This window comes from Eubalaena glacialis, chromosome 10 (assembly GCF_028564815.1).
Source record: "Eubalaena glacialis isolate mEubGla1 chromosome 10, mEubGla1.1.hap2.+ XY, whole genome shotgun sequence".
Taxonomy (NCBI): domain Eukaryota; kingdom Metazoa; phylum Chordata; class Mammalia; order Artiodactyla; family Balaenidae; genus Eubalaena; species Eubalaena glacialis.
In genome coordinates this window covers 15,445,297-15,470,069 of record NC_083725.1, presented here as the reverse complement: position 1 = coordinate 15,470,069, position 24,773 = coordinate 15,445,297, and the positions used below count along the sequence as shown (strand labels likewise).

Sequence of the window (24,773 nt, the reverse complement as noted above, 5' to 3'; positions counted from 1 at the left end):
CTTATACAGATCTTGTACATAATTTGTTAGATTTATACCTAAGTGTATGTAGTGTAAATTATAATTGTGTTTTTAATTTCAAATTCCACTTATTCTTTTTTTTTTTTTTTTTTTTTGGCTGCACCACGTGGCATGTGGGATCTTAGTTCCCTGACCAGGGATTGAACCCACACCCCCTGCATTGGAAATGCGCAGAGTCTTAACTACTGGACCGCCAGGGAAGTCCCAAATTCCACTTGTTCGTTGTTAGCATTTAGGAAAGCAATTGACCTTTGTATATTAACCTTGTGTCTTGCAACCTTGCTTTAACTGCTTATTAGTTCAAGGAGGGTTTTTTGGTCTATTCTTTCCAATTTTATACGTGGATGATCGTGTCATTTGCAAACAGAGACAGTTTTATGTCTTCCTTTTCAGTCTGTATACCTTTTATTTCTTTTTCTTGCTTTGTTACATTTTCAAGGACTTCCAGTATGATGTTGAAAAGGGGTGGTGAGAGGGGACATCTTTACCTTGTACCTGATCTTGGGAAAGCTTCAAGTTTCTCACTCTTGAGTATGATGTTAACTATAGATTTTTTTGTAGATGTCTACCATGTTGAGAAAGTTTCCCTCTATTCCTAGTTTACTGAGAGTTTTTACCATTAATGGATGATGGATTTTGTCAAATGCTTTTTCTACATCTATTGACATGATCATTTGATTTTTCTTTTTTAGTCTTTTGATGTGATGGATAATATTAATTGATTTTTGAATGTTGAACTAGCCTTGCATACCTGGGGTAAATCCCACTTGGTCATGATTCTTTTTATACTTTTTTGTATTGATTTGCTAATATTTTTTTGAGGATTTTTGCATCTGTGTTCATGAAAGATATTGGTCTGTAGTTTTTTCTTTTTGTCTGGTTATGGTATTAGGGTAAGTGCTGGCCTCATAGACTGAATTAGGAAGTATTTCCTCTGCTTCTGTCTTCTAAAAGATTGTAGAGAATTGGTATAATTTCTTCCTTAAATGTGTGGTAGAATTCACTAGTGAACCCATCTGGGCCTGGTATTTTCTGTTTTGGAAGGTTATTAATTATTGAATTAATTTTTAAAATAGATATCGGTGTTCATTCCTTTTTAGTGCTGAGTAGTGGTCCATTGTGTGAATATCCAACAATTTGTTTACTCAGTTGAAGATAATATAATATAAATATTATATTATCCTTCTAATATAAACTGTCTCCTATTGTTTCTGATGAGAAGTCAGTGACAATTGTTTCTCTCTGTGTATTGTGTCATTTTTTCCCTATGGTTTCTTTCAATATTTTCTATCCTTGGTTTTCAGCAGTTTGACTTTGATTTTCCCAGGTGTGGCTTTCTTCCTGTTTTACCTGTTTGGGGTTTTCTCAGCTGCTTATTCTGTAAAGTTATGTATTTCACCAAATTTGTGAAATTTTGACATAATTTTCAAATATTTTTCCTGTCCCATTCCCTCCTTTCCTTCTGGGACTCCACTTTCACATGTGTTAGAACTTTTGACATTGTCCTATAGCTCATGGAGGCTCTTTCATTTCTTTCCAATTCTTTTTTACTCTGTTCAGCACATTGGATAATTTCTATTGATGTGTCTTCAAGTTTACTTTTTTTATATCATTTCCAGTCTATTAAGCCCATGCATTGAATTTTATATTTCCAGTACTGTATTTTTCAGTTCATTCATTTCAGTTTAGTCTTTTTTATTGTTTCTATTTCTCCGTGAAGAGTTCTTATCTGTTCACTCCTTGTGAGCATATTTTTTCCTTTATGTTCTTTTGCATAGTTAAAATAGATGCCTTAAATCTTTACCTGCTAATTCCAACATCTTGGTCTCTTTGGAGTCCTTTCTATTGATTGCCTTTTTTCTTCCAGGAGTCAGAATCAAAAGCATTATTCTAAATAAGAAACTAGATGCAAAAGGTATGCACTGTATGATTCTATTTACATGAAGTTCTAGAAGAGACAAAACTATAGTGAGAGAAAGCAGATCAGTTGCCAGTGGCTCAGGATGGAGGGAAGGGATTAACTGCCGTATAGTAAATATTTGAGGCTTTGCAGACCACATAGTCTCTGTCACAACTACTCAACTCTGCTGTTGTAGCATGAAAGCAACCATAGACAGTAAGTAAGCAAAATGAGCATGGCTGTGTTCCAATAAAACTTTATTTACAAAAAGAGATAGCAGCCTGGGTTTGATCTACAGACCATAGTTTGCAGACCCTGCTTTTCCTGTTTCTTTATACATTGGAAATTTAGGGTTGAATCCTGAATATTGTGAATAATACATTGTAGAGACTCTGGATTCTGTTGTATTCCTCCATTAAATCTTGTGGTTTGTTTTTTAAAATTTGTTTTATCAGGCTATTTCCTTGGTTGGGCTTAAACATCATACATACATGTTTGGTGGGCAGCAGCTGTGGTCTCTGTTGAGTTCATTTATCTGTAGATGGGTTCCTTGGAGTCTCTTCTGTGCATGCGTGGTTCAGGGATCATCCAGAGATTTAGATAGATTTATATGCAGAATTGGGGGTTCCCCATTTGTGGCTTTTATCTTTTGGGGATTTCTCCCTCATTTTCTAGCTGTTATGGTAGCTCCCAATTTTGTCCTTTGGCTCTTGAGCTGGTAAGGCTGCAAGGCTTCTATCTCAGTTTTAGTCATCAGCACAGAGCTATCTGGGGTTTGCCCTTAGATGAATGATGAATAGCCATTAAAAAAACAGGAAACAATAGTGGTATTCGCTTCTTCCAATTGTCAGATCTTCTCCTGGTTTTTGTTTGTTCTTTAGTATCTTTAGATAGGTGTTTTTTTACATTTTGTGTAGAATCTATAGTTTTTTATCTGCAGAAATGGTTGGTCTATTAGGAGCAACTCTGCCCTTAGTGGAACTGGAAACTCTCCAGATTTAATTTTTAGAAGGACGACTTCGGCTGCATTGCGTTAGATGTGCTAAAGTGCAGATAAACTTATGTCAGGAAGACAGTTTTAACAAGATAAGATGAGGGCCTGATCTCAGTGGCAGAGAAAGAGAAAGGAGGGGTATTCTGAGGTAGGATTGCTGAGATTTGTTGATTGTTAGAGGGAGAAGAGGAGTAGTGACAATGAGATGGCTGGAATGGCAGAGATGATGAATATAGGAAGTGGAGCAGGTTTAGGGCAGTGGCCTTGAAGGGGAGGTTGTAAATTCTTGTTTTAAATTCAGTTTTAAGGAGGTATACTTTATGTAAAATACACCGGTTTTTTTCCTACAAAAAGTGTAATGTTTGGGGACTTCCCTGGTGGTCCAGTGGTTAAGACTCCATGCTTCCACTGCAGGGTCCATGGGTTCAATCCCTGGTCAGGGAACTAAGATCCCACATGCCATGTGGTGCAGCCAAAAAAGGAAAAAAAGAAAAGAAAAAGGGTAAAGTTTTTTTTTTTTTTTTAATGTGTAACATAGGCAAAATTATTTAAGTCAATAAGTTTTTGAGAAATTTCACATTTTCTGATTCCACCCACTGCCAAACACCTTAGTGGGGTTTTTTTGTTTTTTTTTTAGCATGCAACTTTTTTATTGTTTTCTAAATCTAAAGAATACAGTGATACAGTATACAGTGATATTATACTGCATCTACTCACGTGAAAATGAACAAAGTATCGCCTCTGAAATAATTACTAATTACACAATACTGCAGACTGATAAACACTATAAGTACTAAAATGTTAACATTTCAACATACAATGTCAACAACATCCTGCTTTTTTAATTGGTTAAAACATTTTTTAAGGTCATGCAAAATAAACACTTTATGAAAATGTTAGATTACACTCAAACATCAAGGCAATGAAAACCCAAAAGAGCAACTTTTTAATGCAATGACTGGTCAAGTAGATAAACTATTCAGCATATTAATAAAAATCCAGTAAGTGAAAAACATCAAAAATGTAAACACTAAATTTAGGTAACTGCTCGTCTACGATCTCACCACCTACAGTCTTACCTGTGACTGAAGATATACTGCCAAAATTGTTCTACGTAAGTAAGCTATGTTAAAATGACCAAAAAAATGTCAGTGCATGATGCCAGGGTAAATTTCTAGTCCACACAATACTTAAATGTGATCATTCTCTTAACTCTGCTAACAGTAAATGAAAAGTCACACCAGATTTATCTTCTTTTTACTCTTGCTTTGTTACATGTTTTTAAACTTTTGTCTACAAGTATTTCCTATGTTCCTCCCCCAGAATTAACATGCTGCTTTAGGAACAGATGAAGCAGATAAACCCTGCCCTGGTATAGAAGGCAGTGATTTCGTTTTCCCTAACTAAATATTTCCTTGTCACTTGTCAGCTGTCACTGACCTTTCTGCTATAGTTATGTCCTCAGTCTCCCATTCCATAAAGATTTTTAGTGCCTATTATTATCCATGTCTCCCTGATTCTCCCAGAGAAAGAATTCATTTTTTTCCTCTCATCGCTAGGCTCACTAAGGAAAGCTGAGCACACAATTTTAAAGGAGTTACAGAGTAGACCAGGGCAGGTTCTCGGGCAGGTGGATGGTGCTTGAAGCCAGGTCTGGGATCTGGAGAGAAGAGCATCCAGGTCATAGGAAGGTGATTGGCCCCTCCCCACGGGCCACTCTCCTAGCAGCTCACAATGACCCAGTTACTGGGGCTCTACTTTGGGCACTGTTCACTCACTTTCTTACCAATTTTTAAAGCCCTCTTTATATTTTCTACTTAAAATTTAAAAACTCTTTGATAAGCAATTTGTCTATTATATAGAACACTGGTTCTCAACTTACAGAGCATTAACCTTTAGTCTCTAGGTTATTCCATAACCTAGTGTTTGGGTCATACTCTTCAAGATAGTCCTTTCAAGAAAAATTTTTGCCCAATTCACAGTTATCATGTCAGTCAGTCTTGCCACAGTTCTTTCAGTTGGGCTTCTTTGCTCTCTAATGAAATATGGACACACTTCAAAAATTCCCCACGTGTAATCTTTGGGATCCAGTTTTCTCAAGCAGTTTATTTTAGGACCATGTTCAGGGTCAGAGGAGATGGATCAGCCTGGTTCTGAATTTTAGACACCAGGAAAAAGAGAAGAAAAAGAAAAAGAGAAGCATCAGTTCCTATTGAAGAGTATGTCAAACTGAACAGTATGAGAAACTATAGGAATACTGTATCAGTAAAAATACCAGGTTTAACATGTACAAAGCCAAGAAAAACAATGATACCAGATACTGAATTTATATTAGCATTGTCCTTTGAACTCCCAGCAGAATAAACTGCTGAATGCAGATACCACACAGTGCAATAAAATTCACCCATTTTAAAATGATGAATTTTGACAAATGTATACTGTTGTATAACTACCACCACAATCATGGTATAAAATATTTCCATTACTCCAGAAAGCTTCTTCATGACTCTTTGGAATCAGTTGCCTCCTCTATCCTGAGCCATTGGCAACCACTGGTCTGCTTTCTCTCAGTGTAGTTTTTGCCTTTTCTAGAACTTCATGTAAATAGAATCATAGAATATATAGCCTTTTCTGTCTGTTTCTTATTTAAGATAAAGCTTTTGCAATTTATCTATGTTGTTGCATGTATCAGTAATTTAATTCCTCTTTATTGCTGAGTAGCATTTACTTATAAGGTTATACCAAGTTTGTTTACTAGTTGATGGACATTTGAGTTGTTTCCATTTTTTGTCTGTTATAAATAAAGCTGCTCTGAATATTCAAGTGCAGGTCTTTATGTGGACATGCTTTCTTTTCTCTTGAGTAAGTACTTAGGAGTGGAATTGCTGGACCGTATGTTTGCTTAACATAAGAAACTGGCAAACTGTTTTCCAAAGTTGCTTTACTATTTGGCATTCCCACCAGCAATGCATAAGTGTTCTGGTTACTCCATAGCCTCACCAATACTTGGTGTTATCAGTCTTTTTAGTTTTAGCCATTCTAATAAGCGTTTAGTAGTATCTCATTGTGGTTTTAATTTGCATTTTCCTAGTAACTATTTTTTTTTAATTCATTTATTTGGTTGTGCCGGGTCTTAGTTGTGGCAGGCAGGCTCCTTAGTTGCTGCTCGCCAGCTCCTTAGTTACAGCACGTGGGCTCCTTAGTTGTGGCTCACGGGCCTCCTTAGTTGCAGCTTGCCGGCTCCTTAGTTGCGGCATGCGGGCTCCTTAGTTGCGGCATGTGAACTGTTAGTTGCGGCATGCATGCAGGACCTAGTTCCCTGGCCAGGGATCGAACCCAGGCCCCCTGCATTGGGCACACAGAGTCTTAACCACTGCGCCACCAGGGAAGTCCCAACATTTTCCTAATGACTGTTGATGTTGAACATCTTCATCTTTTCATGTCCATGTCTGCCGTTTGTTGTTCTTTTTTGGTGAAATATTTATTTGAATATTTTACCCATTTAAAAACATGTTTTCTTTTTGAGTATTGTCAATACAGGTCCTTTTATCAGATATGTGTTTTGCAAATATTTTTTCCCAGTATATAACTTGCTTTGTATTTTGTAACAGTGTCTTTTGAAATGCAAAAGTTTAATTTTTTAAAAAAATTTATTTTTTATACAATTTTAAAGGTTATACTTCATTTACAGTTATTACAAAATATTGGCTATATGCCCCGTGTTGTACAGTACATCCTTGTAGCCTATCTTACTACACCCAATAGTTTGTACCTCCCACTCCCCCATCCTTATATCGCCCCCCTACCCTTACTGGCAATCACTAGCTTGTTCTCTGTATCTGTGAGTCTACTCCTTTTTTGCTATATTCACTAGTTGTATTTTTTAGATTCCACATGTAAGTGATATTATACAGTGTATTTGTCTTTGCCTGACTTATTTCACTAAGCATAATGTCCTCCAAGTCCATCCGTGTTGCTGCAAATGGCAAAATTTCATTCTTCTTTATGGCTGAGTAGTAGTCTATATATATATAGAATATATATATATAGATAGAATATATATATATATATACCACATCTTCTTTATTCATTCATCTGGTTTTTTAAAAATATTTTCTGAAATTAAGATATTTTACAATTTATTTATTTATTTATTTTTGTCTGCGTTGGGTCTTCGTTGCTGCACGCAGGCTTTCTCTAGTTGCCGTGAGCGGGGGCTACTCTTCATTGCGTGCGTGGGCTTCTCATTGTGGTGGCTTCTCTTGTTGTGGAGCATGGGCTCTAGGCACACAGGCTTCAGTAGTTGTGGCACACGGGCTCAGTAGTTGTGGCTCACGGGCTCAGTAGTTGTGGCTCACAGGCTCTAGAGCGCAGTCTCAGTAGTTGTGTGCATGGGCTTAGTTGCTCCGCGGCATGTGGGATCTTCCTGGACCAGGGCTTGAACCCGTGTCCCCTGCATTGGCAGGCGGATTCTTAACCACTGTGCCACCAGCGAAGCCCTCATTCATCTGTTGATGGACACTTAGGTTGCTTCCATGTCTTGGCAATTGTAAATAATGCTGCTATGAACATTGGTGTGCATGTATCTTTTTGAATTAGTGTTTTTGGTTTTTTTGGATATATACCCAGGAGTGGAATTGCTGGGCCATATGATAGTTGTACTTCTAGTTTTTTGAGAAACTTCCATACTGTTTTGCACAGATGGAAATTGGCTGCACCAACTTACATTCCCACCAACGGTGTATGAGGGTTCCCTTTTCTCTACATCCTCATCAACATTTGTTATTTGTGTTCTTTTTGATGACAGCCATTCTGACAGGTGTGAAGTGATGTCTCATTATGGTTTTGATTTGCATTTCTCTGATGATTAGTGATGTTGAGCATCTTTTCATGTGCCTCTTGGCCATCTGCATTTCCTCTTTGGAAAAATGTCTATTCAGTTCTTTTGCCCCCCCCTTTTTTTTTTAATAAATTTATTTATTTTTGGCTCTGTTGAGTCTTCATTGCTGTGCGCGGGCTTCCTCTAGTTGCGGCGAGCGGGGGCTACTCTTTGTTGCGGTGCACGGGCTTCTCATTGCAGTGGCATCTCTTTGTTGCGGAGCACGCACTCTAGGCGCACAGGCTTCAGTAGTTGTGGCACGCAGGCTCAGTAGTTGTGGCTCGCAGGCTCTAGAGCACAAGCTCAGTAGTTGTGGCACACGTTGCCCATTTTTTAATTGGGTTGTTTATTTGTTTTGATGTTGAGTTGTATGAGCTGTTTATGTATGTTGGATATTAGTCCCATATCGGTTATATCCTTTTCACATATTTTCTCCCATTCAGTAGGTTGTCTTTTCATTTTGTCGATGGTTTCCTTTGCTGTGCAAAAGCTTTTAAATTTAATTAGGTCCCATTTGTTTATTTTTGCTTTTATTTCCTTTACTTAGTAGATGGATCCAAAAAAAAAATATTGCTGCAGTTTATGTCATACAGTGTTCTACCTGTGTTTTCCTCTAGGACAGCAGTCCCCAACCTTTTTGGTACCAGGGACCGGTTTCATGGAAGACATTTTGTCCATTGGGGTAGGGGGGATGGTTCAGGTGGTAATGTGAGCGATGGTTCAGGCGGTAATGCGAGCGATGGGGAATGGCAGATGAAGCTTCGCTCGCTCACCCGCCGCTCACCTCCTGCTGTGTGGCCCGGTTCCTAACAGGCCATGGACCAGTAGCGGGCTGCAGACTGGGGGTTGGGGACCCCTGCTTTAGGAGTTTTATAGTATCTGGTCTTACATTTAGGTCTTTAACCCATTTTGAGTTTGTTGTTGTATGTGGTGTTAGAGAATGTTCTTATTTCATTCTTTTACATGTAGCTGTCCAGTTTTCCCAGCACCACTTATTGACGAGAATGTCTTTTCTTTATTGTATATTCTTGCCTCCTTTGTCATAGATTAATTGACCATAAGTGTGTGAGTTTATTTCTGGGCTCTCTATCCAGTTCTATTGATCTATGTGTCTGTTTTTGTGCCAGTACCATACTGTTTTGATTACTGTAGCCTTGTAGTATAGTCTGAAGTCAGGGAGCGTGATTCCTCCAGCTCTGACCTTCTTTTTCAAAATTGTTTTAGCTATTCGGTGTCTTTTGTGTTTCCATACAAATTTTAAAATTATTTGTTCTAGTTCTGTGGAAAATGCCCTTGGTATTTTGATAGTGATTGCATTGAATCTGTAGATTACCTTGGGTATATTGTCATTTTAACAGTATTGATTCTTCCAATCCAAGAACACGGTATATCTTTCTATCTGTGTTTTCTTCAATTTCTTTCATCAGTGTCTTATAGTTTTCGGAGTACAGGTCTTTTGCTTCCTTGGGTAGGTTTATTCCTAGGTATTTTATTCTTTTTGATGTGATGGTAATAAATGGGATTGTTTCCTTAATTTCTCTTTCTGATATTTCCTTGTTAGTGTATAGAAATGGAACAGATTTCTATATATTAAGTTTGTATCCTGCAACTTTACCAAATTCATTGATGAGCTCTAGTAGCTTTCTGGTGGCATCTTTAGCATTTTCGATGTATAGTATCATGTCATCTGCAAACAGTGACAGTTTCACTCCTTCCTTTCCAATTTGAATTTCTTTTATTTCCAAAAATTTAAATTTTGATGATGTCCAGTTTACAATTTTTTTCTTTTGTGGTTCCTGCGTTTTGTGTCCCAAGAAATCTTTGCCTAACCGAAAAAAGAAAAAATCAGTTTAGTTAGAAGAATGACATTGTTTACATTTTTGTAAGCCTCTTTAATGGAACAAGCTTAATCCTCCTATCTACCTCTGCATATAATCTCCTGCAATATGTTGTTTTGGTTAAAGTACAGGAAGAAAATCTAGTGATATGCAGGTATGCAGTTGGAAAAGCAAGGACTATTTTAATAGCCTTTTTAGATAACTGTGGATATTCTTCTTTGACAGTGCTCCAAAACTTGACAGCTGATAGTTCCTTAAAGTTTCGTTGCATTGTGGAAACTGAAACCACATCAGTGATTTTGTACTGTTTTATTAAAATTCATTGTCTTAACTTGCACTTTGAGTGGATCTTTTAACTGTGTTGGCTAGGGAAGGAAAACCTTTTCCCTCTATCCTAGTAGGTTCAATTTCTAAGGCCTGCGAATTAACCTGACAAAGGACAGAGTAAGGAGAAAAAGCCCAGTTTATGCATGCAACATGCATACAGTGAAAGAATTCAGCAATGAGTAACTCAAAGGAATAGTTAGAATCTGGGGCTTATGGGAGAACAAATGACTTCTTAAAAGTGGGGGAGAAAGGACACTTTCTAGACGTTCGGAAAGATAAATGGGTTTTCAGGAGAACAAGCAGGAGTTTAAATTTGTGATAATATTTATATATACAGGTATGAATAGTTTTTCCGTCTCCTTCAGGACCATAAAATTCCACTGGAGAAGAGATTTAGGGTAGGTTTTATTCACATTCTTTCTTCTGGGAGTAGCTCTGCCCTGAAGAGGAGTTTATGACAGCCTTATTTCCCAGAAGTTGCTGCTGTTAGCTAGAGAGAGCTCTGAGAAGGCTTTCTTTCCTGTGTCTGTTGAATCTCAAATGTTTTCATCTTTTTGTTGTTGTCGTTGTTCCATTTTATTTTTTATTTTTTTGGCCGCGTTGGGTCTTTGTTGCTCTGTGCAGGCTTTCTCTAGTTGCGGCCAGCGGAGGCTAATCTTCGTTGCGGTGCGCGGGCTTCTCATTGCGGTGGCTTCTCTTGTGGTGGAGCACAGGCTCTAGGTGTGCGGGCTTCAGTAGTTACAGCACGTGGGCTCAGTAGTTGCGGCACACGGGCTTTAGGGCACAGGCTCAGTAGTTGTGGTGCATGGGCTTAGTTGCTCCGCGGCATGTGGGATCTTCCCAGACCAGGGATCGAATCTGTGTCCCCTGCATTGGCAGGCAGATTCTTAACCACTGCGCCACCCAGGAAGTCCACAAGTATTTTCATCTTAAAATAATCTTTATACCAATTCGTGGGTTCCAAGTGGGCCCCATCGTTGATTTGGTAAAACAATGCATTGATAATTTGGAAAATACTGGTTCAGAGTTATGCAGCTCTTCCAAGTGTTGATACATTTTATTATACAATGTTTAAAGAATCACATTTGTTGGGACTTCCTTGATGGTCCAGTGGTTAAGACTCCCTGCTGTCAATGCAGGGGGCACAGGTTCGATACCTGGTTGGGGAACTAAAGTCCCGCATGCTGCTTGGTGTGGCCCAAAAAAGAAAAAGAAAAAAAAAAGAAAAATCACATTTGTTTCTATCACTGTGGATCTCATCAGAATAGTCTTTAAGTAATGGGAAGCCTTCAAGCTCCCAGTGGCCCATGCAGACTTTCCAAAATTCTAATTTTTGCCTGAAAGCTCAAATGTTATTGTTGGCAACAAACACTGTCAGTTGTTTTCTTTGAAATAACAAGAGTAATTTGTTCATTTTCAAGAACGTGTCTGCTAAGTACTCAAATTCAAATAACCATAGTTTCTCAGTTGTTCTTTTAAGTAAAAATGATTTTACATGAAAAAAGAGGCTAGTTCAAGTCACAACTCAAACAGTCTCACATGTGCTTTTCCTCAAGACAACCATTGTATTTTGGCATGTAGCATTTCATAAACAGAATATTAAACAGTTATGTATTTAAGGGTTGAAATTTAATAGGATTATTACTTTTGATGGCTTCATCAAGGGCATCCTGAAGTAAAAGTGCCCCCCACTCCCAACTGCAAGTGTGTGGCAGTAAAGAAAACAATGACTAGTAGTATAATTTTGATGCCACTGCCTTCATTTGTGTATGGTGCCAATATTTGTATCCACTATAATTTTCATACAAGTAGGAGCAGTGTAAGTATCAACACAATTGTTCTCAGATAAACCAAGAGATTCAAAAGAGTTATTCATCTTGGATTAGGTCGGCATCACTTGTGTTTGTTGCCAGGAATTCATACACGACATCATCTTCAGTGATTAGTTGGTACCAATGCTAGATGAATGTAAACAAAATAGCAAGACTAGTCTTGTCTGTGGATTCGTCTATTCGTAAAGTAAAATTACAATTCTGCAGATGAGATATTAACCAAGTCTTCAAATTTGCAGCAAAATCTTTAATTTGGTGAATTAATATATCATTAAAAAAGGGGCACTGCCATGATTTATTTTACTGAGTTCATTCAGCAGGCATGTAGCAGTGTCACCTGTACCAAGTCGTGCTTCTCCAGTTAAGGAAGTACAGTAACTTACCCTAAGATGCTTCAGTGGCTTTTTCATTTCTAGCTTGAAAGGTGTTAACAATTTTTAAGAACTGTAAAGAATTCATCACATCTGCATTTAAAATATTCAACTACTTTTTCTTTAAATTCTGAATGATTGATCTCAAAATGTCACTATAACTTAACTGGCATAATATAATTAGAAAATGTTGCGTTGCCTAAGATACAGTAAGATAAATTATTAACATCTATAAGGTCAAGAGAAAGATGACTCTTGTCACACTTTGGTTTCTTATTTACAATTTTGCCTAGTTTTTTTGGAGTAGATTCTTCCTTTCCATGAGTCAGATAACTCTAGGCCAGTTGCATCTTTTTTAGTATCTTTAAATGTATGTATTGCAGCTGTGGGTTGAGAAAGTAAGTCTTCTAATCTCCCTGTTTGGAGTCAATGATTCATTCTTAAATATAAGTGAAAAATTACAAATAAGTTTTCTTTTATTTTAGAAAAAATTAAATTCTAAAATAATAACATTTTAGATATAATTTAAAAATTGAGAAGAGTTTTCCAAAAATTTTAAAAGTATTATTGTAAAACAAAATAACAAAAAGTACTTGTTTCTACCTGATGTGTGAACTTTGAAATTTTACAGTAATGATTTATTGGATAGTAATGAGATTATAGTAAGTATAACTAAAGATAGCTGTAAGAGCACAAACAGAAGTACTGAGAAGGAAAATACCTTAAATTATACCCTAAACCTACTACCTTAAAAAATGCTAGAAAACGTTAGAATACAGAAGCATATATTCCACTAGCCATCAGAGTGATGATCTCATTACACTTTGTGTAGTCTCAGGGAAACTCCACTGTAGACTCATGAAAGAATGAGAGTGAAAAAGGCAAATGAATTTAGTGTTATTATGAAACTAATTTTGCTTCATAGACCAGGCCCTCAAAGGGTTTTGGGGACCATGGACTGTGTTTTGCAAACTGCTGTTCTAGATTATTTCTTCCATACCTAGGGCTTCTACTACTGTCTCTGTGCTAGGGACACTCTCATCTGTATCCCAGCCCAGACTACTTATATACCCCTTGCCTGCTGAACTACCTGGACTATTTCCTCAGCTTGGCACTCTGTTTCTCTCTGGCATTTGCATATGCTGTTTGATCTGCCCAGAATTTCCTGTTCCTTTTGTTCACTTGGAACATTACTGAATTGTGAGCTGCTTGGGTGCAGGAACTAGGCATCTTTATATCCCCAGCTTTTAGCAGAAATGTGTAGCACATTGTAGGCTGCTTAGTAGATGGTGAGTTAAATTGAATCAAGGAAGAACTCTAGCCTCATAAACAAAAACTTTGCAGTGCATCTCAGGGTAGAGTTCTTTCTCTTTTTGTCTGATCTCATTCATTCTATTGGGTTGGCTAGAAAGTTCCTTTGGTTTTTAAATAAAAATAGAAGACACATTTTTCATTTTCACCAAGAACTTTATTGAACAACATATTCACCGTTTTGGTCCACTACCTTCTGCCATTTTTCAGGCAACTTCATAATTCCATCTTCTCAAAACTTTTTATCTTTTTGAGCAAAGAACTGGTCCAGGTACCTTTTACAGTCTTCCAGGGAATTGAAATTTTTTCCATTAAGAGAATTTTGTAAAGATTGAAATAAATGGAAATCCGAAGGTGCAATGTCTGGTGAATATGGTAGATGAATCAGAACTTCCCAGCCAAGCTGTAACAGTTTTTGCCTGGTCATCAAAGAAACAAGCGGTCTTGCGTTATCCTGATGGAAGATTATGTGTTCTCTGTTGACTAATTCTGGATGCTTTTCATCGAGTGCTGCTTTCAGTTGGTCTAATTGGGAGCAGTACTTGCTGGAATTAATCGTTTGGTTTTCCAGAAGGAGCTCAAAATAGAGGACTCCCTTCCAATCCCACCATATACACAACATCACCTTCTTTGGATGAAGACCAATCTTTGGTGTGGTTGCTGGTGGTTCATTTCACTTGCCCCACGATCTCTTCCATTCCACGTTATTGTACAGTATCCACTTTTCATCACCTGTCACAATTTGTTTTAAAAATGGAAAGTTTTTGTTACGTTTAAATAGAGAATCACATGTGGAAATATGGTCAAGAAGGTTTTTTTCTGCTTAACTTACGTGGAACCCAAATACCAAAGCGATTAACATAACCAATGATTTGGTGCAAAAATCATTTGGTGCGAATGATTTTCAGCGCTTGATTTGGATATTTTGAGTATGTCGGCTCTCTCCCGAGTGGTATAACATTGATTGTTCTCAATTAATGTCTTGATTTGATCGCTATCTGCTTCACCTGGTCTACCCAACCGTGGAGCATCGTCCAGTGAGAAATCTCCAGCATGAAACTTTGCAAACCGCTTTTGACACGTTTGATCAGTCACAGCATCTTCTCTATACACTGCACAAATCTTTTTGTGGGTTTCAGTTGTGTTTTTACCTTTCTTGAAATAATAAAGCATAATATGCTGAAAATGTTGCTTTTTTTCTTCCATCTTCAATATTAAAATGGCTACACAAAAATTCACCAATTTTGATAACTTTTTTTTTTAAATGCATGCTGATATGGTAGCTGTCACAATACAGTCTAACATAATTATTTCGAATGAAGTTAAAGACAACTAAGCGCTACTGGACCCATCTTACGGAAAAAACCAAATGAACTTTTTGGCCCACCCAATATATTGGTTTGTATTAGCTTCAGTTCAGAGAAAAGAATTTTATAACCTACCTCAAATTCAGGATGGCCAACTCCTATCTATATTAACGCATCCACCAGTATTTGTTTTGTTTCCTTTTGCCTTGTTTAGAGTATATGATATTCTGAAAGGAAGGTATTTCGGCTGAGGACTCAACATCTTAATTTTTAGTTCTGTCTCTGACTGTTGAGAATATTTCACAAGGCGCTTATCATCTGCTTCTCTGCATTAAAATCACCTGATTGCTACCACCACTTGTGGTGGAAAAAAATGTATTCACATATTTTAGTTTCTCTAACATCCAAATGATAACTAACATTTATTAAGTTCTTACTATATGCCAGAGACTGTCCTATATGTTCTACATGTATTAACTCATTTAATCTGCATAATGGCTCTGTATGAGAGGTAGATTATTTTATTATCCCCATTTATCTTTAGGAAAATGAGGCAAAGGTTACATAACTTGCCAATGGTTGCATAGATAGTAGATAGTAATAGGGTCTGGGTTTGAACTGTGAGCTGAGTTTGGCTCCAGAAGCTGTGCTTTTAACTGCTGTGAGAAGCTTCCTCTCAAATCTAATTACTTTTATCATTAACCTATGTTAGTACACATGCACAGATAGATGCTCGTTATAATATTTATAATTGTGAAATTGAAAATAAGAGAATACCTAAATCAATAATGGGATATATGTACAATGGATAGTTATTTAAAAATCACAGTTCTGAAGAATACTTAATGATATGGAAAAATACATTAGGATGAAAAAATAAGATAAAAACCACAGTTTTTGTTTGAAAAGCATATATAATGGATTTATATGTTACATATGCATATATATATATATACAAATATTTATTTTAAAAGACTGAAAAGAAGTATAATAATGATTTTTTGTGGGTAGAGCAAGTGTAATTGTAGAGCAATTTGTTAGATGCTTCCCATGGGCTAGGCACCGTATTAAATTCTTCATGTGTGTTTTCTCAGTGAACTCTCCCATCAGTCCCATGATGTAGGTCCTACTCGTTTCTCAGATGAAGAAACTGAGGCCTAGAAAGATTAAGTAACTTGTCAAGGGTCATACAACCAGTAAGTAGAAGAGTTGGGACCTCTGTATTAGGCTCTTTCTGTTTTTTTTTTTTTTAATTGAAGTATTGTTGGCTTACAATGTTGTGTTAGTTTCTGGTGTACAGCAAAGTGATTAAGTTTTACGTGTGTGTGTGTGTGTGTGTGTATGTATGTATGTGTATTCTTTTTCAGATTCTTTTCCATTATATATTATTACAAGATATTGAATATAGTTCCCTGTGCTATACAGTAGGACCTTGTTTATCTATTTTATATAAAGTAGTGTGTATCTGTTAATCCCAAGCTCCTAATTTATCCCTCCCTCCCCCTTTCCCCTTTGGTAACCATAAGTTTATTTTCTATGTCTGTGAGTTTGTTTCTGTTTTGTAAATAAGTTCATTTGTATCTTTTTTTTTTTAGCTTCCACATATAAGTGATATCATACGATATTTATCTTTCTCTGTCTGACTTACTGCACTTAGTGTGATAATCTCTAGGTCCATCCATGTTGCTGCAAATGGCATTATTTCATTCTTTTTTATGACTGAGTAATATTCCATTGTGTGTATGTGTGTGTATATATATACACCACATCTTCTTTATCCATTCATCTGTCAGTGGACACTTAGGTTGCTTCCATGTCTTGGCTATTGTAAATAGTGCTGCTATGAACATTGGGGTGCATGTTTTTTTTTGTTTTTTAAAATTTATTTATTTATTTTATTTATTTTTGGCTGCATTGGGTCTTCGTTGCCGTGTGTGGGCTTTCTCTAGTTCCAGAGAGTGGGGGCTACTCTTTGTTGCAGTGCGCGGGCTTCTCATTGCGGTGGCTTCTCTTGTTGCAGAGCGCAGGCTCTAGGCATGCGGGCTTCAGTAGTTGTGGCACGTGGGCTCAGTAGTTGTGGCTCGCAGGCTCAGTAGTTGTGGCGCACGGGCCTAGTTGCTCTGCAGCATGTGGGATCTCCCCGGACCAGGGCTTGAATCTGTGTCCCCTGCATTGGCAGGCGGACTCTTAACCACTGTGCCACCAGGGAAGCCCCTGCATGTATTTTTTTGAATTAGTAGACTCTTTCTGTTTTGTATTTTCTAAACTTTTTATAATTTGTATTATTTACATGATGAAAAGCAAAATTAATTTTTTAAATTTTGCAAACATATTGGGACAAGTCAGACTTGTACAGTCTGGTAGGATTTATTCATTGGAACCATTGATTCTTTAAACTAGCTAAGCAAAATAACAGAAGCATGGGACTTGAAAGAAATTAGACCAAGCATTTAAAGAGTTAAAACATACTCAGTGGTTTCTATTATATCAAGGATTTTTTTGGCCATCTACTATGGGCAACTGATTTTTTTTTTTTCTAGCATGGGTTGCAGCTAGTACCCCTTAGTGAAGTGAAATCTGTTACATATCTTACAGGCTATGTGAACGTATGGTAAGGCTGACCATTTTTATGACTGTTTAAGAATTCCTTAACCATTTTTGTTGTGGTTGCTAGTAGTTCCTTTTGTCTTGTTGGATCCCAAGGAGATAGATGTTGCCAAATGCCCAAAGGAAAAGATTTTTCTGTGTGTGAATTTATGGGATGTCCCCCGTGGGCGTGGCAATATTTTTCTAATATAATTGTAATCCCTAGTTGATAAATGAATTTAATGAAAGTTAGAGGTGTTCGATGAACACCGATAGTCTTTAAGAACAGCATCATTCACAGAAAGCAGCCGCCATGTTTTCCTACAATCATCCCATCGTCACAGAGTGTCTAGTAGGCTAAATGGACTGCTGATTGACCCCACAACGTATATCACATATTCTTACAGTAAGAGGATTCTGACTCCTCATATATTTTTTCACTTGAGGAATATGTGCTGTATTAGGAAAATACATCTACTTATAAACCTTTGTCTAAAGAACTGTTAGAGAAAGAAAAAAAAAAAGAACTATTAGAGAATTCTTCCTCTGGCAGGAAGTTTATTTGGAGAGGACAACACATGGAGATTAAGGAAGAATATGCCCTCCTAGTTGTATCTATTACATGAGTTGACCTTGTCAGCAGAGGGCCAGACTGATGTTAGTGAATCAATAAATGAATGTGTGTGTAAGAGACACACAGACATACACACCTGTACTTTATGAAATAGCTAGCCAGGGATGTGTGGAGAATTGGGCAATGAAAAAAGGGACCTGAAACACTTATGTTAAGTGGATTATTTCCTTTCATATTATATTTAAGGTTACTAAAAAAACCAGAAGATGAATAAAATTATTTCTCTCACCATAGAAAAGTGGGAACATTTTTAAGACAGAATCCTTCCCAATCTTTTCTTCTTATTTTCACCTTTTAAAAATTCAGTGAAAATAATGTACACATTTCCATACTGTTCTGTCCACTGATCTGGGTAATCCTGTTGCTTTTAGCTGTGAAACTCATTACATTACAGTCAAGTGTAATACAGGGAAATTCTTCTGCCGGTTTTGTTCCTTTGTTGGCATCTTCGGTCCTGAGTAGAATGATCATCGCCCCACATCCTGGGAAATCCCTCAGTCCTGGGCACACTGGGACAGTTGGTCACCCTAATCCTAAGGGTGTATATTACACTCTAGGGATGGGGCTGGGGAGCTGGTGTAAGAATGAAGGAAACTGATGGAAAGGAAAAGTCCTGAGGTATGAAGACAACATTTTTTCCTTTTGAAGAATGTTTGCTATAACTAAGGAAATGTGAAAATCAGTAAGCCAGTATCTGTGTGGTTAGTAGTGAATTAGTGATTGCTGCATTAGCGATAAGTATTTTGGGTTTAGTCCTGCATTCTTCAGTACCCATACCAAAAGACAAGGAGTCAGAGGAATGCCATTTTGATTTGAGCACTCCTGGATCATAGAAGAACATTCTGCCTTCAGTGGGTTTTGGTTCTAAGTACACACTTTGTTCTGGGTAACTTTATTTTAGCAAATGGAGATGTGAACATTTTTACTTTCAAATATAGGGTGTTTATGCAATTTCAGACCACTTTAAACATAATTTGTATATATCTATAGTTAATACTTAGAGTAACACTTCCTCTAACATACTAGGTAGACCAGTTTCGGGTTTTACTTTTGCCTTGGTGTTCCTTAGCAAGCTTGTCTTTCTCCCCTAAGTCTTGTTCTTGGTTTCTTACCTTACAGAGAAGTGTGGGAAATGGAACTGGATAGACTCAAGAATCAAGATGGTGAAATAAATCGGAACATTATGGAAGAGACAGAACGGGCCTGGAAGGCAGAGGTGAGAAGAGCCGCTATGTTGAAGCTATGTTGAAGGTCTTGATTTTGGGCTTCCAGATGGTGTGTACTTTCGGTATAGTATCAATACTGTACACTAAGCTATTTAAGTATTATACCGTAGAGCCACTAAGCATTGTTTTAACTATCTAAGGGTAGCTTTGTGTATGTAAAATTAATAAAGTGTGTGTGTGTGTTTGTGCGTATGTGTGTGTATGGTTTCCTTAGATCTTATCACTAGAGAGTCGGAAAGAGTTGTTGGTATTGAAACTAGAAGAAGCAGAAAAAGAGGCAGAACTGCACCTTACTTACCTCAAGTAAGTACCTTCCATTTCTAGGGTTTTAATGACCCTGCAGTTTTGTGTTTTGGAGGGATTTCTTTTTAGGTTTTGAAACCCTGGGCCAGCTAGCCTGGCACTTATTCTGTCTTCACGGGAAGTCATCTCTGTGCGATAGTAATTTGTTCAGTGATTTCTCTTCCCATACTCTAAACTTCCTCACTCTCTGACTCTTCCCTTTCTACAGTTTTATAGTTTTGTACTTTTTATTGTATTATTTCCAATTGGATAAACAGTATCTCTTAAGCTGTCAAGCATAACAAATGTCTTTGGAGATTTGTTTCTTATACAGTCATTTCTCCTCTTTCTGCCGTGAAATTTGGAGGACCCCCGTGGCATTTTCAGCCAGACAAGAGCCCTCTCTCTGTGGTTGGTCCGCTTTCTCCAATACTTGTTTTGCAAGATGCTGGAGTTAAAGTGAGGCAAACGGCTTAGAACCTTGGCCTTCTCCTGCACCTGCTCCGACCTCTTCTCTCCAGGCCCATTAGCCAGCTACTGTTCTGCTATCTCAGAGAGTTAGGAATTGGGTTTTCTTTAATTCTGTAAATTACTGTTGGTTTCTTGAAAGGTCAACTCCCCCAACACTAGAGACAGTTCGTTCCAAACAGGAGTGGGAGACAAGACTGAATGGAGTTCGGATAATGAAAAAGAATGTTCGGGTAAGTGTAGTGATGCGTGATCATTGAGTCAGAGTTAATCTGTGCTTAAATACTTCTGGCGATAGGGAAGGACCTTTTGCATTGCCCTTAGGGCCTGTCCTACCACTCCTCTTGCTTTCCTGATATAGGACGGTGCTCTCTTTATAGACAGGCTCATTCTGCTTAGCAGTAAAGGATAATTCCTGCTTTTCTCTCTTTTCTAGGACCAATTTAATAGTCATATTCAGCTAGTGAGGAATGGAGCCAAGCTGAGCAGCCTTCCTCAGATCCCTACTCCCACTTTGCCTCCACCCCCATCAGAGGTAAGAGCGCTGGCTTTGGGGAGTCTACCTTTGTGTGTTGGTGGCAGAGCCTAGAGTCTTTCACTTGTTCTTTTTATGAAGATATCGGGACCATCCTTATTTGGTACAAGAAAGAGTTGCTCACTGATTTCTGCTCCAGTTTCCTAAACTTTCGTTTTCTTTCTCTCCCACTTGTCTTCCACCTCTTCCCCTCTGCAGACAGACTTCATGCTTCAGGTGTTTCAACCCAGTCCCTCTCTGGCTCCTCGGATGCCCTTCTCCATTGGGCAGGTCACAATGCCCATGGTTATGCCCAGTGCAGATCCCCGTTCCTTGTCTTTCCCGATCCTGAACCCTGCCCTTTCCCAGCCCAACCAGCCTTCCCCACCCCTTCCTGGCTCCCATGGGAGAAATAGCCCTGGCTTGGGTTCCCTTGTCGGCCCTCATGGTCCACACGTGCCCCCTGCCGCCTCCATCCCACCTCCCCCAGGCTTGGGTGGTGTTAAGGCTTCTACTGAAACTCCCCGGCCCCAACCAGTAGACAAACTGGAGAAGATTCTGGAGAAGCTGCTGACTCGGTTTCCACAATGCAATAAGTAAGTATCTTTAAGGATTAATTTTAAAAGTGTTTTTCAGAGAAATGTTTATGGGTTAAAATAGGAGAGGTTTCATAGATATTCCTCATGAGTGTAGTATAGAATCTCTCCCCCTCAACATTTTTCTTTCTTAGGGCCCAGATGACCAACATTCTTCAGCAGATCAAGACAGCACGTACCACCATGGCAGGTCTGACCATGGAGGAGCTGATCCAGCTGGTAGCTGCGCGACTGGCAGAGCACGAGCGGGTGGCAGCAAGTACTCAGGTAAGAAAAGCTACTTGGCGGAGAACTCAGACCTGCTGAGGTGTTGGGGAAGAGGTAGATTTCAGAAATATTTGGGGTGGGAAGAAGCATTGCAGCCAGGGGTATCTGGCCTGCTTTCTCCCTTTGCTGCGCTGGGAAATGAATGACTTCTCTTTGTTAAATGCCCTGTTTCTCAGATGTTCCTCCCTCACTGTGACAACGTTTCTGCCCACAGCCCCTTGGTCGGATCCGGGCCCTGTTCCCTGCTCCATTGGCCCAAATCAGTACCCCAGTGTTCTTGCCTTCTGCCCAAGTTTCATATCCTGGGAGGTCTTCACATGTAAGACTCTATTCTTTGAAAACTGGGATGTGGAGAAGCTGGGGGTGAGGAGGGAGTGGGTTTATAGGTGGAGCGCAGGAAGAAGCCATCATCTCCTCAGCTGGGTTGTCGACAGCCCCAGCTGGGAAAATGCAGGTACTCTGCATTGGAACTTTTCTTTCTTTTGGTGTAAAATCTTTTTGCTACATGGAAAGAGTAGATGGACTCATGGGCATATAAGGCAAGGAGGCCCAGAGGTTCCTTACTCTTTTGACTGTCCCTCCTCTGCTGTGCAGGCTCCAGCCACCTGTAAACTGTGTCTAATGTGCCAGAAACTTGTCCAGCCCAGTGAGCTGCACCCAATGGCATGCACCCACGTGCTGCACAAGGAGGTGGGTGCTGCATGCCTTCCTCTTTTTTCCACTCTTTCTTTTTGACAGCTGAGATAATTTAATTTTCTTGAACATTTTACAGTGTTGATGCTCATCATTAATATCTGAACATAAGGTTTTCAGTAAATCATGGCTTAAATATCAGCAGAATTCAGAATACTGGCAGCTAGGCTCTCCCAGCTTCCTTCTACCCCATTCCCTGTAGGGGACTGGACTGGATAAACAGTTCATACTAGAACACTGATAGTCACTGTCTTGGAAAATTGACAATAAGATATACATATCTAACCATTGTTTCGGATGTACCATTGCCAAGAGACTTTGCTTAGATGAGAGGAATGGAATAGGGAACCTCAATATGAGATTAGTAACTCCATTAATAAAATAGTTGGAAGGCTGACCTATTAGAGATTAGCTTCACAAACTGACAAGTTATTCCTGTCTTTTATGATGGTACCAGACAGAGTTAAATCTCTTAGCACCAGGGATGATTTCTTTTTTACTATTTTGTTTTGTTCATTTTGTTTTTCTAAGAGGTAGAAACTGAATTTATATCTAAATTCTTGGTATGGGAAAATCCTGAATAAGATTTGAGGGCGATGGGTATTAGGAGATGGAAGCTCATCTCAGGCTAAATGGATGGTAAGAAGGAGCAAGCCTATAGACAGTCAGCAGAAAGCAGCTTCACACTATTATTAGCTGGTTTTTAATGTTCCCTGTAAAACAAGATCAGGTTCACCTGCTCTGAAGACTCTTCTGGCAGTAAAAGCCAGTGAAGCAGCCCTTCCAGTCCCCCAGTGAGCTTTTCTGACTTAGTAAACATCCCTTAGACCTGTTGAACGTTAACAGCGCTCTCTCCCCTCCTTCCCTCCATCTTTCCAGATCAACCTGAGGTATGTCTTTCTTTCTTTCCAGTGTATCAAATTCTGGGCCCAGACCAACACAAATGACACTTGTCCCTTTTGTCCAACTCTTAAATGACGGACCTGACTGGGGAGGAAGAAGAGGAGAAACTGATGTGAACAGGAAGCGCGGGTTCAAGATTTCTAAAACTCTATATTTATACAGTGACATATACTCATGCCATGTACATTTTTATTATATAGGTAATGTGTGTATAGAAAGTCTGTATTCAGATGTTCGTAAATGAAAGTATGTATATTATGCAGAAATGGTCTGTCCCCCTCACCTTGCAATTCCTCTGGGGGAAGCAGATTGTAGGTAAGATGGTATTTAATTTGGCCTTGAAATTATGATATTCCTGCCTAGGGCTGTTTTCAGATACAATATAAAAACCATCTAGGAAGCTGCTCTTGCTCTAAGGCCACCCTGCTCTGATTTGGCTCAGCCTCTAGGCCATTTTCTTAAGGCTCATGTACGCAGATTTGAACCCTGGTGCTCACCTGCTGTCCAGCCAGATGCCTTGCTTATTGAAAGCCTACGGAAGCCTCAGTGCTATTCTAGCCCCTCTACTCCAAATGGAGAAAATGAGACTGATTGAGGAAAAAATATATAACCCTGATAGTTTGATTTTTCATTGAACATTTTACTGTGTTAACACTCATTATTTATACATAGACATTAGGTTTACAGAATAGTCTGTTTACATCAGCAAAATTCACAGTCCAAGAATAACAACATAACCAGGTCCCATTTTCCCCATGCCTCCCACAAACTTCTCTCCACCCTACTTCCTGGATAGTCATCTCTTTAGAAACTAGCATAGCCCACAGGTCTTTCCTGGGCCAAGCCATCCCTTTCCACCACTGACTTGGCTTCTGATCAAGCTTTCACAGACCAACCTTGTGAAGTCCTCACTGCTTCCCCTTCACTTCTGGTCTTCTAGTCTAGCTATCCCCCCTCCCCTTGAAGGTTAAGGCAGTTGGTTCACAACCAAGTTGTTTGGTGACCTTGGGTGAGTTCCAGGCAGGCACTGGGGTGAGGAGATGTCTGTGCAAAGTTCCTTTCAGGATGATCTTGGGATATGGGTTTGAATTTTTGAAGCAAGAAAGCTATGGGGGACATGCTTCCTGTCTTGGGAAAAATGGAGACCAAAGTGCTATGAAGAAGGGAGGTTAGATTTCAAGTTTATAAGTCATTTGTTCTATGGATAGCTATCTGGAACTAGGTCATTTTTTCACCTCTGCTTATTGAGCACTTCCAGTTTCTAGGTTTATACCTGAGAAAGCTGTGTTTCTATTAGAGCTTTGATCCTTTCCTATCCTTTTATCTTTACTCCTAATGGAAATGGCTTCAGCTCCCTTCTCTTTTGGAATTAAACAAGTAAAAATTAAGCAGTAATAAAAAAAATTAGCTCTAGGAAAGGATATTATTATATTACCAACAGGTGAATTTTTCCCATTCTGGGACCTGGAAATGCTTACTCGCACTAGTGGTACATATGAGGGTAGCAAAGATTTTTCCTTTCAGAGCCAAATAATTCTCTCTGTTTATGTTACTCTTCCTCGTCTTTCATCCTTGCCTGTCAGCTCATGAACATACTCTTTCTCTTCTCTGGTCTTACTTGTCCAGGTTTATTGACTGGCAACAGTGTAAGGAAATGGATTTCCTGGGATCTCCTTGGCATCTTGTCGGGTGATGGAAATGGCCTGAGTACTCCCCACTGTAGAGGTCAGATGACCCACTTTCTTTGGTTAATGAAATATTAATGACTCTAGTTTGGTAGCCGTCATGAACAGGGAATGTGGCAAAATGGAAGACCAGTTCCTT

The 24,773-nt window shown here is 38.7% G+C and overlaps 1 protein-coding gene and 1 non-coding gene across 6 annotated transcripts in view; one reads left to right on the top strand and one right to left on the bottom strand.

Moving 5' to 3' along the window:
* The window catches only part of RNF214 (ring finger protein 214), a 48,664-nt gene extending 24,420 nt beyond the window's left edge, over positions 1-24,244 (top strand). Inside the window, exons 7-15 of one of the 5 annotated variants that reach the window (XM_061203607.1) lie at positions 19,120-19,216; positions 19,441-19,529; positions 20,119-20,209; positions 20,413-20,511; positions 20,710-21,086; positions 21,221-21,353; positions 21,568-21,672; positions 21,948-22,043; positions 22,959-24,243. In XM_061203607.1, coding sequence (XP_061059590.1) covers positions 19,120-19,216; positions 19,441-19,529; positions 20,119-20,209; positions 20,413-20,511; positions 20,710-21,086; positions 21,221-21,353; positions 21,568-21,672; positions 21,948-22,043; positions 22,959-23,024 — 1,153 coding nt within the window. In that variant the 3' untranslated portion in view covers positions 23,025-24,243. Of the gene's footprint in view, positions 1-19,119; positions 19,217-19,440; positions 19,530-20,118; positions 20,210-20,412; positions 20,512-20,709; positions 21,087-21,220; positions 21,354-21,567; positions 21,673-21,947; positions 22,044-22,958 lie in introns of those variants that run through there. The other 4 variants (XM_061203610.1, XM_061203611.1, XM_061203608.1 and 1 more) reach the window with 4 other exon arrangements.
* LOC133100164 (small nucleolar RNA SNORA8) lies at positions 5,171-5,308 on the bottom strand. Its single transcript, XR_009702407.1, has one exon. It is a non-coding gene; the product is annotated as a small nucleolar RNA SNORA8 (small nucleolar RNA).
* Positions 24,245-24,773: the final 529 nt, after the last annotated feature.